This window comes from Cebus imitator, unplaced genomic scaffold (assembly GCF_001604975.1).
Source record: "Cebus imitator isolate Cc_AM_T3 unplaced genomic scaffold, Cebus_imitator-1.0 Scaffold12, whole genome shotgun sequence".
In the NCBI taxonomy this organism is placed as follows: domain Eukaryota; kingdom Metazoa; phylum Chordata; class Mammalia; order Primates; family Cebidae; genus Cebus; species Cebus imitator.
In genome coordinates this window covers 865911-879837 of record NW_016107327.1, presented here as the reverse complement: position 1 = coordinate 879837, position 13927 = coordinate 865911, and the positions used below count along the sequence as shown (strand labels likewise).

The 13927-nt window shown below is 36.2% G+C and overlaps 1 protein-coding gene across 2 annotated transcripts in view; it reads right to left on the bottom strand.

Moving 5' to 3' along the window:
• DSC3 (desmocollin 3) overlaps window positions 1–13927 on the bottom strand; it is a 49343-nt gene continuing 35416 nt past the window's right edge. The window contains exons 12-17 of one of the 2 annotated variants that reach the window (XM_017498051.2): window positions 13406–13630; window positions 10641–10865; window positions 8473–8594; window positions 4523–4780; window positions 2192–2234; window positions 1–2109 (exon numbers count right to left, since the gene is read on the bottom strand). In XM_017498051.2, the coding sequence (XP_017353540.1) occupies window positions 2208–2234; window positions 4523–4780; window positions 8473–8594; window positions 10641–10865; window positions 13406–13630 (857 nt within the window). In that variant the 3' untranslated portion in view covers window positions 1–2109; window positions 2192–2207. The remainder of the gene's footprint in view (window positions 2110–2191; window positions 2235–4522; window positions 4781–8472; window positions 8595–10640; window positions 10866–13405; window positions 13631–13927) is intronic. The other variant, XM_017498041.2, reaches the window with a different exon arrangement.

The following is a 13927-nucleotide window of genomic DNA, read 5'->3' as shown; positions in this document are numbered from 1 at the left end:
ATTTTTAGATACACATTTAATTGACAGAGTCTCTTAGCATCCAGAGGGCTACAGAAGGAATACAGCATTTCCCATGAATGCCTTGTGTGTTCTACACAACCAGTTCAGGCTCATCCTGCAAATGCCTTCAGATTCATTATGCAGTCAGCTCTGTCTCCTTGATTTCTCACTCCAAATAAGGTGAGCCAAAAAGAGGTTGATCCCTCACCAGACTCAAATGGCAGTTGCCATTGGCCTGAGAAAAAAAGGAAAAGGCAGTGTGCCAAGCCTAGGAAAAAGTATGAAGCAGACAATGTGGCCTTTCCTACCACCCATATTGCCTGTGGCCTCCCCTTGCTCCTGAAGGCCTGTGTCTTCATGTTGCCCTCTGACTGTCGAAACACCCTACTTGGGCTGCCTTCTCCCAACGTTCCCTCTGTTCTAAAATGACAACTTGATCTTTTTCTTTCATACATTCAAAATTTCTGCTTCTTCTATTATTTTAAAATTTCTCTGGAGAAAGCAAACTGATTAAAAATTAATTAGTTAATTAATTAACTAAACGATGATGGAAAGCCTGGAGTATTTCTTACTTAAGGGGGTCTCCACTGGAGGTGTTGCTGACAATGTTAGCCGAAACCTGAAAGAAGGGGGCCCACAAGGCCTAGCTTTCCTTGATTCCCACCAACGCCACTCAGAAGAAGGGCAATGAGGAGGGAAATGAAATTTGCAGCTCCCAGGCCCTGATCAGGTGTCAAGTCTGTGGGTTTTAGGTCTAAGGACAGTCCATCTCCCCTGGGTGAGTAAGATCCACCCCCTCAGCTCCCTCTAGCCTCTAAATTCTAGGGAGACATGTTATTTGGTTCTAAATTAAAAAGATGTTGGTCAATATAAGAGAGAATAGAAACAGCAATAAAGGATTTAACTTCAGTAAAGGTAAGTTTTAAAATGTTTTTGTTATTAGCACCCCCCAAAAAAAACAACTCATCTCTGGACTCTTGCTACCAAAAAGCAGGGAACCCTAGCTACAGTGAATATTCCCCAGTTTGCTACCAACTTGTGGATACAGAAATCTTTGCACAGACTGCAAGCAAACCTACCATTCTATCCGGTTCCCTCTTTCCTTCCCACAGAAACCAGAAAAGTTTAATTTGTTTACAGTTTTAAACAAATTACACAAATGAACATGAACTATTTCCTGATAGACTCAGTTATAATGCAGCATTTGAGAGCTAGGCCTAGCTCTCTCTTTTTTCTATTATAAGACAAACTATACCCATCTCATTTCAAATTATTACCATTTTCCTTTTTGTTTTCATTTCATTTTAAATGTTGCATTGATTAATAATAATATACATACACACATTTTTTTCCAATTATCTTTCTATAGAAAATTGCTACTTCATGGGTCACTTTAACAAATTTTGCCTCCAAAGTCAAATGAATTTGGTAGTGCAATAAGAGTGAGTCCCAATCCTTGGTGAGCTGCAAAATTTTTAATTTAATTCAGTCTTCATTGTTTCTTTTCCAAAACTTTCTTCACATAGTGATACCTGATATTTCTTGTTTATTTTTTAAATTATCACTCTAAGTGAATATATGATAATGTGATATTATCATAATTTAGCTATTGTTGGACTAATATTTATTCAACATATTTATTAGGAAAACATCTGTAACAAAGAGCAGATGATTTAGAGACCTGAAATCCAATGCTGCAGCCTGAGATTTACCAGTGGTCTGTTTTAATATTTTTCACTTCTTGGAAAAGATAATCAACAACTTGGTTTAAAAATACAAATTGGTGGGTAGCATAATTGAAAATTGAGGGAAAAAATCATCATAGTCTTGCATGCTGAAATTGAACTTCACAATATTATTTCTGGAAACCTCCAGAATGTCTGGCAAAGACCTCATTGTAGCACTGTGACATTATCTCTTTGCGCATGCTTCTGCTAATGTAATAAATTTGGGTTCCAAATTGTTTAAAAAGTCAAGGCCATCTTCTTCCTGTTTCTCACTGCAACAGCCCACAGAACCAGCTGGAGATCCTCTTCCTTCATAGTTATACGTGAGGACATAATCTTGAGATGGGAAGTGGTCTTCATTCTGATTACATCGATGCAATTTCTGTAAAATTTTTTAAATAAACAAATTGTATTATAGTTTTAAACAACTTAAATATATGAACATAAAATTTATTTTTATTTACCTTTTATGTTTAATTTTTAACCAGTGTGTCCTCTAATGGATTCCTACACACAAAAAATGCACATGATTGGTCTATATTATAACCATACCATAAAGTCAGTATATTTTACATTTCTATTAATCCATATAAATAAAAAATTATATATACAAGGGTTATATTTAAGTACATTCAAGTTAGCATTAAATGCTTATCCCTGAATTTTATATACAAAGGTCAGGCTAGACCAAAAACAGAGACAACAGGCATACTGGTTCGGAGTTTGCGATTGGCTGTCAAACAGTCTTGGCTGTGAGTCAAAGCTGTGGCTTTATCATCTAGCTATATGGCTTTGGGCAAGTGGCCAAATATCTTTTCATTTCAGTAACCACCTAACAAGATTATTTTAGAAATTAATGACAAAATAATAATGCATAATACATGTATTATGTCCAGTATATATTAAATGTACAATAAATGTTAACTAGAATCACTATTATATGCAGTTATAAAGTAGGTAGGATTTACTGCATTAACTTCAAAATCAAGTTTCCAAGATAGCCAAAATATGGCAAAATATATAGATGCACCAAAAAGTTCAATGGAATTAAAAATAATGAACATAATCACATTGCAAAAACTGGGCTTTTATAATGAAGAGGCCGTGCATTCAGTCACATCTGCCCTGTCTGCCACACCACTGGCCTGTCTGCCAACTCGTCAACTGCTGTGCCTCCTCCCTTTCCCCCTCCGTGTGCCCACTCCTTGCCTATGTGGAGCTCACTGGCATGGCTTACGTTGTGTCTTTCCTCATGACGTTGTTAGCCATTACCCATTACCTGGTGTGCAATGGAGGAACCCTCCTAAGACTGTGTCTTAAGCTTCACTCCATCTCAACCTGATCTTATATGAATACTGACTGTCAAGAAGTAGAAAAAGAATTAACACTTGAATTTGACCCTCCAAAATTCTATGGATACATAACATACAACCCTATACCGGAAAATCACCCATTTGTATTCCATCCGAGGATTAAAGGTCCAGTGTTTGTGCTGCAATGGCACTGGTATCCTCTGATAAAAGAGGTAAAAATTTAGTACCAGAAGAATCAAGTGGCTTTCTACCTAGCTGCACATTTGAATCATCTCAGAAATGTAAAACAAAAACAAAGCAAACAAAAAAGCCCAAATTCATTGAATTAGAATCTTTTAGACATTAGCATGTTTTAAAACTTCATAGGGGATTTTGCCAGGCCCCGTGGCTCACGCCTATAATCCCAGGACTTTGGGAGGCCAAGATGGGTGTATCCCTTGAGCCTAGCAATTGTAGACCAACCTGGGCAACATGACAAAACCCCCTCTCCACAAAAAATACAAAATTAGCCAGGTGTGGTGGTGCACACCTGTAGTCCAAGCTACTCAGGAGGCTGACATAGGAAGATTACCTAAGCCCCTGAGGTCAAGGCTGCAGTGGGCAGAGATTGCAGCACTGCACTCCAGCCTCAGCAACAAAGCAAGAGCCTGTCTTAAAAAAAGAAAAAATTAAAAAATTAAAAAGCTTCAAATTCCTAGGGGATCTTGATGTGAACAGATAATTCCTTATTTTAATTCCTTCTTTTATATTATTGCTTTCCTTAGAGTAAAAGCACTTTATATTGGCATGGTGCTTTGTATGTTTAAAACATGTCATGCAATAGTGACTGTAGTTAATAATAGTATATTGTACATTTCAAAATTGCAAAGAAAGTACATTTCAAATGTTCTCACCACAAAAAAAAAGTATTTGAGGTGATGCATATGTTAAGTGTGATTTAATCATCCTACCTTGCAGACATAAATCATTTCACTTTGTGCCCAATAAACATATACAATTATAATTTGTCAATTTGCAATAAGATGCAATAAGATAAAAAATATATATAAATCATGCTATTTAATCTTTATCCTAAAACTGCATATGAATGTTTGTGTTTTCACAGAGAAATACAGATTTCATTTGAAAAGTTTTTAATTGTGAGGAACTAGAATTGTTTTCACATTCTTCTATATCAAAAAGGTTCATGAGGTAAATGCACCACTAAAAATGAGACATTAGTGAAGAATAATAAAAATAAAAGCTTCCAACATTCATGGGATTCTATAAATTAAGTGAAATATGACAAACTACACAAAATTTCTTTTAAATTAAATAATGTAACAAAATCAAAGAGCACAGGAAAATGAACAAAGCAAGCAAGAGAGGGCCCACAGAACAGTGTGGAAAAGCAGTTTCTGAAAATATATGTTAATTTCGATTTTCTATTTTTCTGCATTTGGAGATTTAAATTTTAGAGTCAAAACACCTAAGGAAACTCACTTCACCGAGACGGGGTTGAGTAAAACTGTGCCACTCCGAGTAAGTGTATCTGCAGTTGTCCACCTCCGTGTGTCCTCCCCTGCAGGAATCCAGGGTGTGATGGTGCCCAGCCCCCCGGCAGGATTCCAAGGTCTGGTTTCCTCCTTTCATCATTTCAATGGTTTCCTGCCCTCCATTTTTCATTCCTGAGCCCACAGTGCCACAAAAACCTTGGCTAGAGTTGTTGACAGTCTGGGTCATAAATCCATTGGCAGAACACTGAAATAATAAAATAAAAAATTCGTGTTTAGAGGAAACGGGTTCTAACTTGTCATGAGAATGCAAAGGAGAGAGAACATTTATCCAATCTTTTATTCATTCATTCATTCATTCATTCAACAGACATTTATCAGTTTCTAATTATGTGCACAGATGCTGTCTTCATTCATTTTGTACTGCTCTAACAGGATACCTCAGACTGGGTAATTTTTAAAGAACAGAGGAGAGTAAGCAACTAAAGTTTGGACATGATAAACTTTAGAAACATGTGGGATGTCGGCCGGACTTGGTGGCTCAAGCCTGTAATCCCAGTACTTTGCGAGGCCAAGGTGGGTGATCACCTGAAGTCAGGAGTTCGGGACTAGCCTGACCAACATGAAGAAACCCTGTCTCTACTAAAAACACAAAAAATTAGCCAGGCATGGTGGTACATGCCTGTAATCCCAGCTACTCAGGAGGCTGAGGCAGGAGAATCTCTTGAACCTGGGAGGCAGAGGTTGCAGTGAGCGGAGATCATGCCATTGCACTCCAGCCGGTCAACGAGAACAAAACTCAGTCTCAAAAAAGAAAGAAAGAAAGAAAAAGAGAAAGAAAAAAAACATGTGGGATGCCCAAGATGAATATATGAATATGTAGATTTGGAGCTCAGATGAAAGATCTGAGCTGGAGATATAATTCTGGGAGTCACTCCCAATAGGTGATAGTTGAAGCCATGGGAATAGATGACCTATCCAGAGAAAATTGTCTACCGAAAGAAAAAGGGCTAAGGCTAAAACAACAAGAAAAATCACATTTTAAGCGGTGGGTAAGAGAAGCATGGCTTTGACAGGAAAGATGTGAATAGCCATTGAGACAACAGAAAACCGAAGAGGCAGGACTCTGAAGCCATGAAGACAGAATATGGTAAAGACTGGGAGCAGCCAATGATGTTAACAGCAGAAAAATCAGAGCAAGGTAAGAATGGGTTCAGTCAAAGTATAAGTGCCCATTGGATTTAAGTGAAAGAGTGGCCATTAATAACCTTTGTCAAAAGGATATCCAAGGAGTGCTGAGTAAGCAGGAAGTACTATTATAGGGAAATCAAATATAATGTTTTCTTCACAAAAGTTCAGTTTGAAAGAAAAAGACAGATGTGGAAAAAACTAGAGGATGACAAAGAGTCAAAGAAATGCTTTAAAACGAAAAAGGCTTGATGAAACATTAACTTAATACTGGAACTTCACCCAACCCTCTGAGCCATAGGACACACATTTGGTTACAGCAGCACCTCAACATGTCAGTTTTCATTACAAACAGTTACATTCCTTTCAGGACAAGAACCCGCATTACCTTCAGGTTCCATTGTGCCACCTTCTTATCAATTTAAATTTTTTCCTACTTAAAATGAAGACTTTAACTAAACTGGAAGATTCTCAAGTACAGATGATTTGCTGAACCTGAAATATACCTACAAAAGTCGTACTTACTATCTCGTTGCCTTAGAAAAAAATGCCAGAAAAGAAGAACTGAAAAATAGCCATGTGGTGGCAGTGCTACCCTACATTGTTTTACTTAGGTTGCTGTTACAATAAAATTGAATTACAAAAAAAAAAAAAAAAACCAAAAAAAAAAAAAAAAAAAAAAAAAAAAAAAAAAAAACTCCTAACTATTAAATCTTTTTATGGTATAATTTTGTTGCAATAAACACAAATTCAAAAATCATATTTCTAAGTGAATAAAAGGGGAATTTTAAATAAACTGAAAGCAATTTTGAGCCTACAGGGCTAGCTTTCATACTTTCTATTCTCTGCTTCTTCCTGTCCTCCATCTGCATTTCCCAAAGTTCATTCTCACAGGGTATTAACAACTCCTCATCCATGTCAATAATTTCCAGGTATGCTTTTCCAGTCCTGATTGTTCACCCAACTAGTAACCCATATGCATGCCTTCAAATGAAATTCAGATCCAAAGCTAAAAGTATAAATTTTCCTCATTGTATTAAACTGTTTATAGATTTGATATAAAATGTTATGTTCTTGTATAAATTAATAATTCCAGGTCTTTTATAGAAGTGTTTCTGACACAGAACAGGTAAATATTGTGAAGTGGCCACTCAATATCATCACCTTAGCATTAAATTGCAAAGGACAAATATTAAGTAAAAGTCATCCACGCCAGTCTTAAATATAAAATAAGAACTTACTATTATGAGTCAAGGACTATTAAGGGATTAAACCTACTTTCTCACTGGAGAGATAGTCACAGGGTTCTACATGAAGGCATGTCAAGCATAGATGGGCTGTGATTTTGTATGGTGGTGGGGAGGATTGAAAGAGAGAAATAGTGAATAAGAAAGGCATCTTCACCCTGAGACATAGAAAAGGCCAGATATGTAGCTGTGGTCCCTGGCTATAGCCTTTGTCACTTCGACTCTGCTCTTTACTTTGTTCCTTACGTTCAGTCAGTCAACAACCTTATCACTTATACCTTTGAAATGTTTCTTATTCATCCCTATCTTAACACAACAATTACCATCATCCTGGTAGAATTATCTCATGCTTAAACTAAGCTTTCCTCTTCCCCAGCCCTGATGTCTTCCTATTCTCACTGATCCCCCTACTGACTCAGCATCACGGCACTTGCATCATACCTCTCTTGTAGAAAAGCCTTCTCTCCCTTACCAAGAGAATAAATCCAAAATCCTTAGTGCAGCATTTAAAAGTCCTATCTCCCACTTGTCTCCTAATATTCTCTTCCCTAACACCTAACTTGTTTCAAGCTGCTATTCCAACACATGATTTCTTCTGTTCTAAATCAATTTATTTATTATTTGCTGAATAGTCCCTAAACTTTATCATCTCCTAACTTATAGGCAATGCTGTTTTCCTCTTCTTTAGCTATTCTTGCTATCTCTTCATTTTCAAACCTTCTAATTCTTTAAGTTACCAAGTAAGCTCTACCTCTTGTCACCAGACTTTCTGGTTGATCCAAACCAAATGAGTACACTTAGGTATCATAGGTACTTTTGAACTTCAACAGTGCTTTATCACATTGGTTTATTGTCATGTTTCTATTTTGCTTTGTCATAAAAGTAGGATCTCTTTCTCATAAATAAGTTGACATCTTTTTTGAGGTGAGAACATGCATTGTAAGTACTTTTGTGTGTGTGTGTGTATATGTGTGTGTGTGTATATATACATATATTTCACACAGAACAAGAAGCATAAAAGCACCTCAGAAGTCCCAAAAAATATATAAGGAAAGATAGTGGTAGTAATCTTCCAGACCCCTCTTCCTTTCTTTTAGATATCTCATTGATATTTTCCTAGTTATCCTGAGGGCTTTCAGCAAGCTTTTTTCCCACTATTGTAAATAGTCAAAAAGTTAGATAAACAAATTATATCTGGAAATACAGATTGTAGAGTGCAGCCAAAACAAATTACTGTTATAATAAATTTTCAACATCAAAGAACAAGTTTAAACTATAACACTAGAGTGAAAAAAAGATAACTAAAACAGTACATCTGGATTAAGAAGTTTAATAAATTATCACTATATAAACATTAGAATATTGACAGACAAAATAATTATGCCTACTAAATGTGATTCAATTAAAAATAAAAATTAACTCCTACATTTTGAAATGAGTTTATAAGGATGAATTAGAGAAAATAGGGGAGATACAAACATATATTCATTTAAAAAATACTTACCACTCTGTCATCTCCAGGTGCTTCTGTGTTTGATATAATTAAGTTTTGCTGTGCTAAATCTTCAGGAAAGCGTTTCCCTTTAGTTGCACCAAAAACTCCACATACTAAAGTTAGCAATACAGCTGAATTTAAAAATAAAAAGAACTCACTTTAGCATACATCTGTAAAATATTCATAATTTACTTCTTATGACCTAATGATCAAAGTGGAAAATTAAGCCACTAAGCATGGTTTCCCATGAATTATCTTGGCTGTTCTAAGTTAATGTGTTACCATGTAGCTTAGATTTTAGAATCTGAAGCAATTATCTGTATTTTTTCATTATATCTCTCTAATTGTTTGAATTGTGCCCATCAAGATAAAGTACTTAGAATCATGAGTTAAGCAGTATATAAAGAAAAAAATCACTGACATTTAAGACAAAGACTTTGAAAAAAATTTAGTGATTTCCCCCAAAAAAAATTTCCTATGTGAAAATGTGAAAAGAGAATGGTTTGTGTATATAAAAACATGAAAATACAGACTGTTTTCCTGGAAAATATTTATCTTAATTGAACCTACTTTGTATTTTGCCTATTTAGAATTCTTATTCTAAACTATAATTGTGGGAGATTGAAAATATATGATAATTAAACTAAGAATAATAACAACAACAATTCTTCCTGTCTAAAAGACCAGATAATGCACTGGCAAAATCCCCAAACCCAGACCACTACATATTTTTGTATGGCCTGTGAACTAAGACCTTTTATTTTGAAATGGTTGAAAAAATTCAGAAGAATAAGAATTTATAATGTGAAAATGACATAAAATTGGATACAATGGAGAACATAGGATCTGCAGAGCTTGAAATATATACTATCTGGTTCTTTACAGAAAAAGTGTGCCAACTCCTGCCTACTCTATGTGGCCCCCGCTTCCTTCCGGGCTCCACTTCCTAATCCTCTTCCCTTGTCCACTACTGTCTCACCACACTGGTTTCCCTACCATTCCTTGGTTTCTCCAGACATCATCACAAATTAGGGCCTTGGCATTTGACTTCCCTCTCTGACTGAAAGTTCTTCCCCCAGGCATTCCACCTGCCTAATTCACCTCTTCCAGAAATGATTAAAAAGTAATCTTCTCAGGCCTGACCTAATTTTTTATTGAAAATTGCGACCACTGGCACCAACACTTTCACAAACACACTCCATGGCGCTACAGATCCTAATTATTTGGCTCTCTTTTTTTTTTCTTCCATAGCATTTAATTTATTCATTAACTGTCACAAGGCAGATTGATTGTTTTTGTTAGTTTGTTTGTTTGCCTTTTCCTATTTTTCACAAGCACCTAGAATAGTTTCTTGCTTACAGTAGGAGTTTGATATATGTTTACTTTTTGGCTTGATGAAAAATCATGTACACGTTAGAAATTTACTATATACTGTTCTAAGCACTTTACGTGCATTACCTCATTTAATCCTGCTACACCATATGGTAAGCTACTACAATTTCCCCTTTTACAGATGAGGAAACTGAAGCACAGCTAAGTAATTTCCCCTAGGTCAAACGGCTTACAAGTGAAGCTGGAGTACAAACTCTGGCAGTCTGATTCCTGAGTCCTTGCAATTAACTTCTACTCCTATCACAAAACAAAGCTAATCTAGGCTGGAGGACTGAATGGAACTAAAAAGAGAAGAAAAAGTATAGCACCATCAGGAGCTATCTCTGGTAAGAAAGAGGTTAACAGAATTTAAAATTGGCAAGATACACCCAAGAAGAGACATTGCTGAGAACAGAACATCTCCTGTAACTCTGTGGCTAAATGGTAAGAAGATATGGAATGAAAGTGGCTTTTAGTGGACTTTCATAAGGCAGAAATTTTAGGTTGTTCTATTTAGCCCTAAAAGGAATCCCACTGGAAACAAGAAACAAAGGCTCTTTGTTTGTCAGATTCAGTGAAATCTAAGGAATTTGCAACAATTCTGTCTAAGCATAAAATCTTATCTCAAGAAGGATCATGTTCCCTTCACAAAAAATATTCAAACAAAACTTAGGTAATAACACAAAAAGAACTTGGAAAGAGCTTCACACCTGGTGGTTGTTTGGACAAGATTATTTTTTAAAGATCTTTTCCAGTACCTACATTTTTATTACATATTTTAACTTGAAGTAAGTGAAAATACTTACAAAAGAGCAGTGCTATACCCAGTAATATCGCAAGAATTGCCCATTTTCCAAGTATTACTCCTGTACTCCTTGAAGTCTCACGACACTGACTTGGATGAGGACAATCACATAGATTAACTGTCAACATTTTTGTTGCAGATTGGCCTGCCCTGTCTTTTACAGTAATAGGAATGGTATATCTTTGAAATCCAGCATTTTTCCGATATGAAAGACGGGCAGCTGTATCTGAAAGAAAATAAAAGAAGTTAATTTTTTAATGATCATTCAGTTTTCCCTTAGCATTTGTTTCATCATGCTTATTTTTGAAGGCATCATTCTCAAGGAACTGCCTGCCACATGAAAATAAATAAAAATGGAGGACTATCTTCAACCTTTTCAAACTCTAAAATTACCTTGTATGTGTTGTCCCTTGTAATTCCATAGAAGGGAGTCCTAAAGAAATAATTTAGCATTGGAGTGGCCCAGTAGCAGCCTAGTAATATTTATCTATACAAATTAATAATGTTATTTTGGCTGTTAACATACACTTCAAGCATTTTTCTTTAGTACCAATGTATCTACTCATAAAGAATTAATGACTACAGGTACACACAAATAGTGTCTGAAGTTCACATTCTCTTATCCATTGACCTAGTATTTGCCCATTGTTCATATGGATAAGGTAATTTTTCAAAGCACAATAGATTGTTTATTATTAATGCCTTGCATCTGTAAGTAATCTTAGTATCAGAAGCTAATTAATGCACTCAGGCTACTTATAAGACTTACACAAAATAGAAATATCTATATAACAATTTGTTTTTATCAACTGTGATAGTCTATTTTCCCCAATAGTCTTGGTCTCTTATTTTGATGACCATATTTCCAACTAACTAAAAGCTCCACAGAATTTCAATGGCAATTACAACGTACCTGAGCTTTTATAATAGACTAAGTAAAATGGCAAAGTAGCACAAAACACACCCCGGAAGTCATCTGGAATTCCTTAGCCTTGATTAAATGCTCTGCTGTGGCTGTAAGAATTTCAGAGATTTTGGCTGTACCTCATACCTGAAGACTCCCCAGAGGAATATGAATTACCACTTGGGTTTATGTAGGACCCTTCAAGACCACACCGTGTCTAAGGTAAGATCCCTGAAATCCCTCCCCGCCCTCAAGACAACATGTGGAGCCATATTCATGTCTTAGTTATTCACAGTAGTGCATTGGCCTCTGATTTTCCTTTACTCAACTCTGCCCCCTTCATATTGTCCTCCTGTCACCAGTGTCCCCTTTAAAAGACATAAATCTGGGAATGTCATTGCCTTACTTGTACATTTCCAATACATAACTACTGTCACCTACTGTACCAAGGTTAGTCCCCTCAGCCTGGCACACAGGCCATTCACCACCAGATTCCACCCTTCCTTCACCCAACCTCTTGGCATTCTGAGTAAAGCCTTCTCAACTCTAATGACATAATGTACTTATTCTCCTAGTATGTTTCTTCTTTTATCCACACAATTAATTATTGAATAAGCAAACATTCCTTAAGCAGTTAGTATCTACTAAGCATTAGGCTAGGTGTTGGAAGTACAAAGATGGATTGTAAATGTTCTAGGAAACTCATGTATTGGAAGGGAGAGGTAATCAGATGTAAATGCAACAGGAAAGGCATTGCAATGCAGGTAGCAAAGGGTCATGGTGCCACTCCTTTCAATTCAACCATCTCAGCTGGGATTGTGCCTGTCTTGTTCATCTCTATATAAATCCTCAGGATCTGGACTAGTGCCTAATAGATAGTAGGTGCTCATAAATATCATGGAAAAAAGTCATGCTCATAAATATCAAGCTAAGAAATGGAAAAAGAGGTATTCTAAGTAGATGGGGCCATACACACAAAAGCCCAGTTGCATGAAAGAACATGGCAGTAACAACAGAGAGAAGTATGGATGAAGTACAGAACATGACACCCCCAGAAACTGCTACAATAGATGGCAGCCCCTGACCTGAACACTCCTTTCCATATCTCTTCCCATAACGCACCAAGTTCACTTCCAAGATACCCCAGAGTGCTTGGTCTAGAAACCTGGGTTCCTCACTTCCAGAGTGAGCTTACAATACACTTTACACTACACATCTGCTCTCTCCTCACCTCACTGGTGTCATTATTATTATTATTATTATTATTATTATTATTATTTTGAGACGGAGTCTCACTCTGTCTCCCAGGCTGGGGTGCAGTGGTGCAATCTCGGCTTACTGCAACTTCTGCCTCCTGAGTTTAAGTGATTCTCCTGCCTCAGCTTCCCAAGTAGCTGGGATTACAGGCATGCGCCACTACGCTGGGCTAATTTTTGTATTTTTAGTAGAGATGGAGTTTCACCATGTTGGCCAGGCTGGTCTTGAACTCCTGACCTCAAGTGATCCTCCTGCCTCAGCCTCCCCGAGTGCTGGGATTACAGGCATGAGCCACCATGCCCAGCCACTGGCTTTACTTTTTAAAACATACACAAACAAAAAATGTTTGTCTTAATGATAAGCTGCTTAACAAAGGTTTTATTTGTTGTGAATTTAAATTTTGCCTTCATGAAAATTATAATTTCCTTTACTTTACCTATAACAGAGCTCCCATACAATATTTGGAAAAGTTTAGTTTAGCCTTCTAAAATATATTAATGAGAATCAGTTTTACTTCATGCATTGTGTAAGTAAATAAGTAAATCCACCCTCCAGTTATTCTCAGTTATTTCAGAGTTTATAAAACATTATTTTTGACTAAATACCATTAACTTTGGTGAGGGTCCACAGTCTATTGACTTCTGGAGAAGTGTTTGGCAAACTGAAATAAAATGGAGCTCCATGGACGGGTTCATCGGGATCAATAGCTAAAATGTCAGTGTACTCCATTTTTGGTTTGCAGATTACTACATAGTCTTGAAGTATATCGGGCGGATTATCATTTACATCTTCAATGTCCACAGCAAGTGTTCCAGTACATGATCTGTTATCTAAGGAGAAAGGAATAAGGTTTAGTATTATTTTAAAATTCTTTTATAGTTTCTTAAAGAATAAAATGTCCATTATATTCTATATATGATATGTGTTTTTAAGTAAACTGATTATTAAAGGAAATGGTAAATAAATAATAATAGATGGATAAATAGAATTTGCAGATTATCTGAAATGACTATTGTTAGTAATAGTATCAGATGCCACTGTCAATAAATCTTTTACCAGGATTGCAACCAAATAAAAATAAAAGTCTGAATTTCAATCTCTATTTTTGGGGATTCCAAGTGCAGATG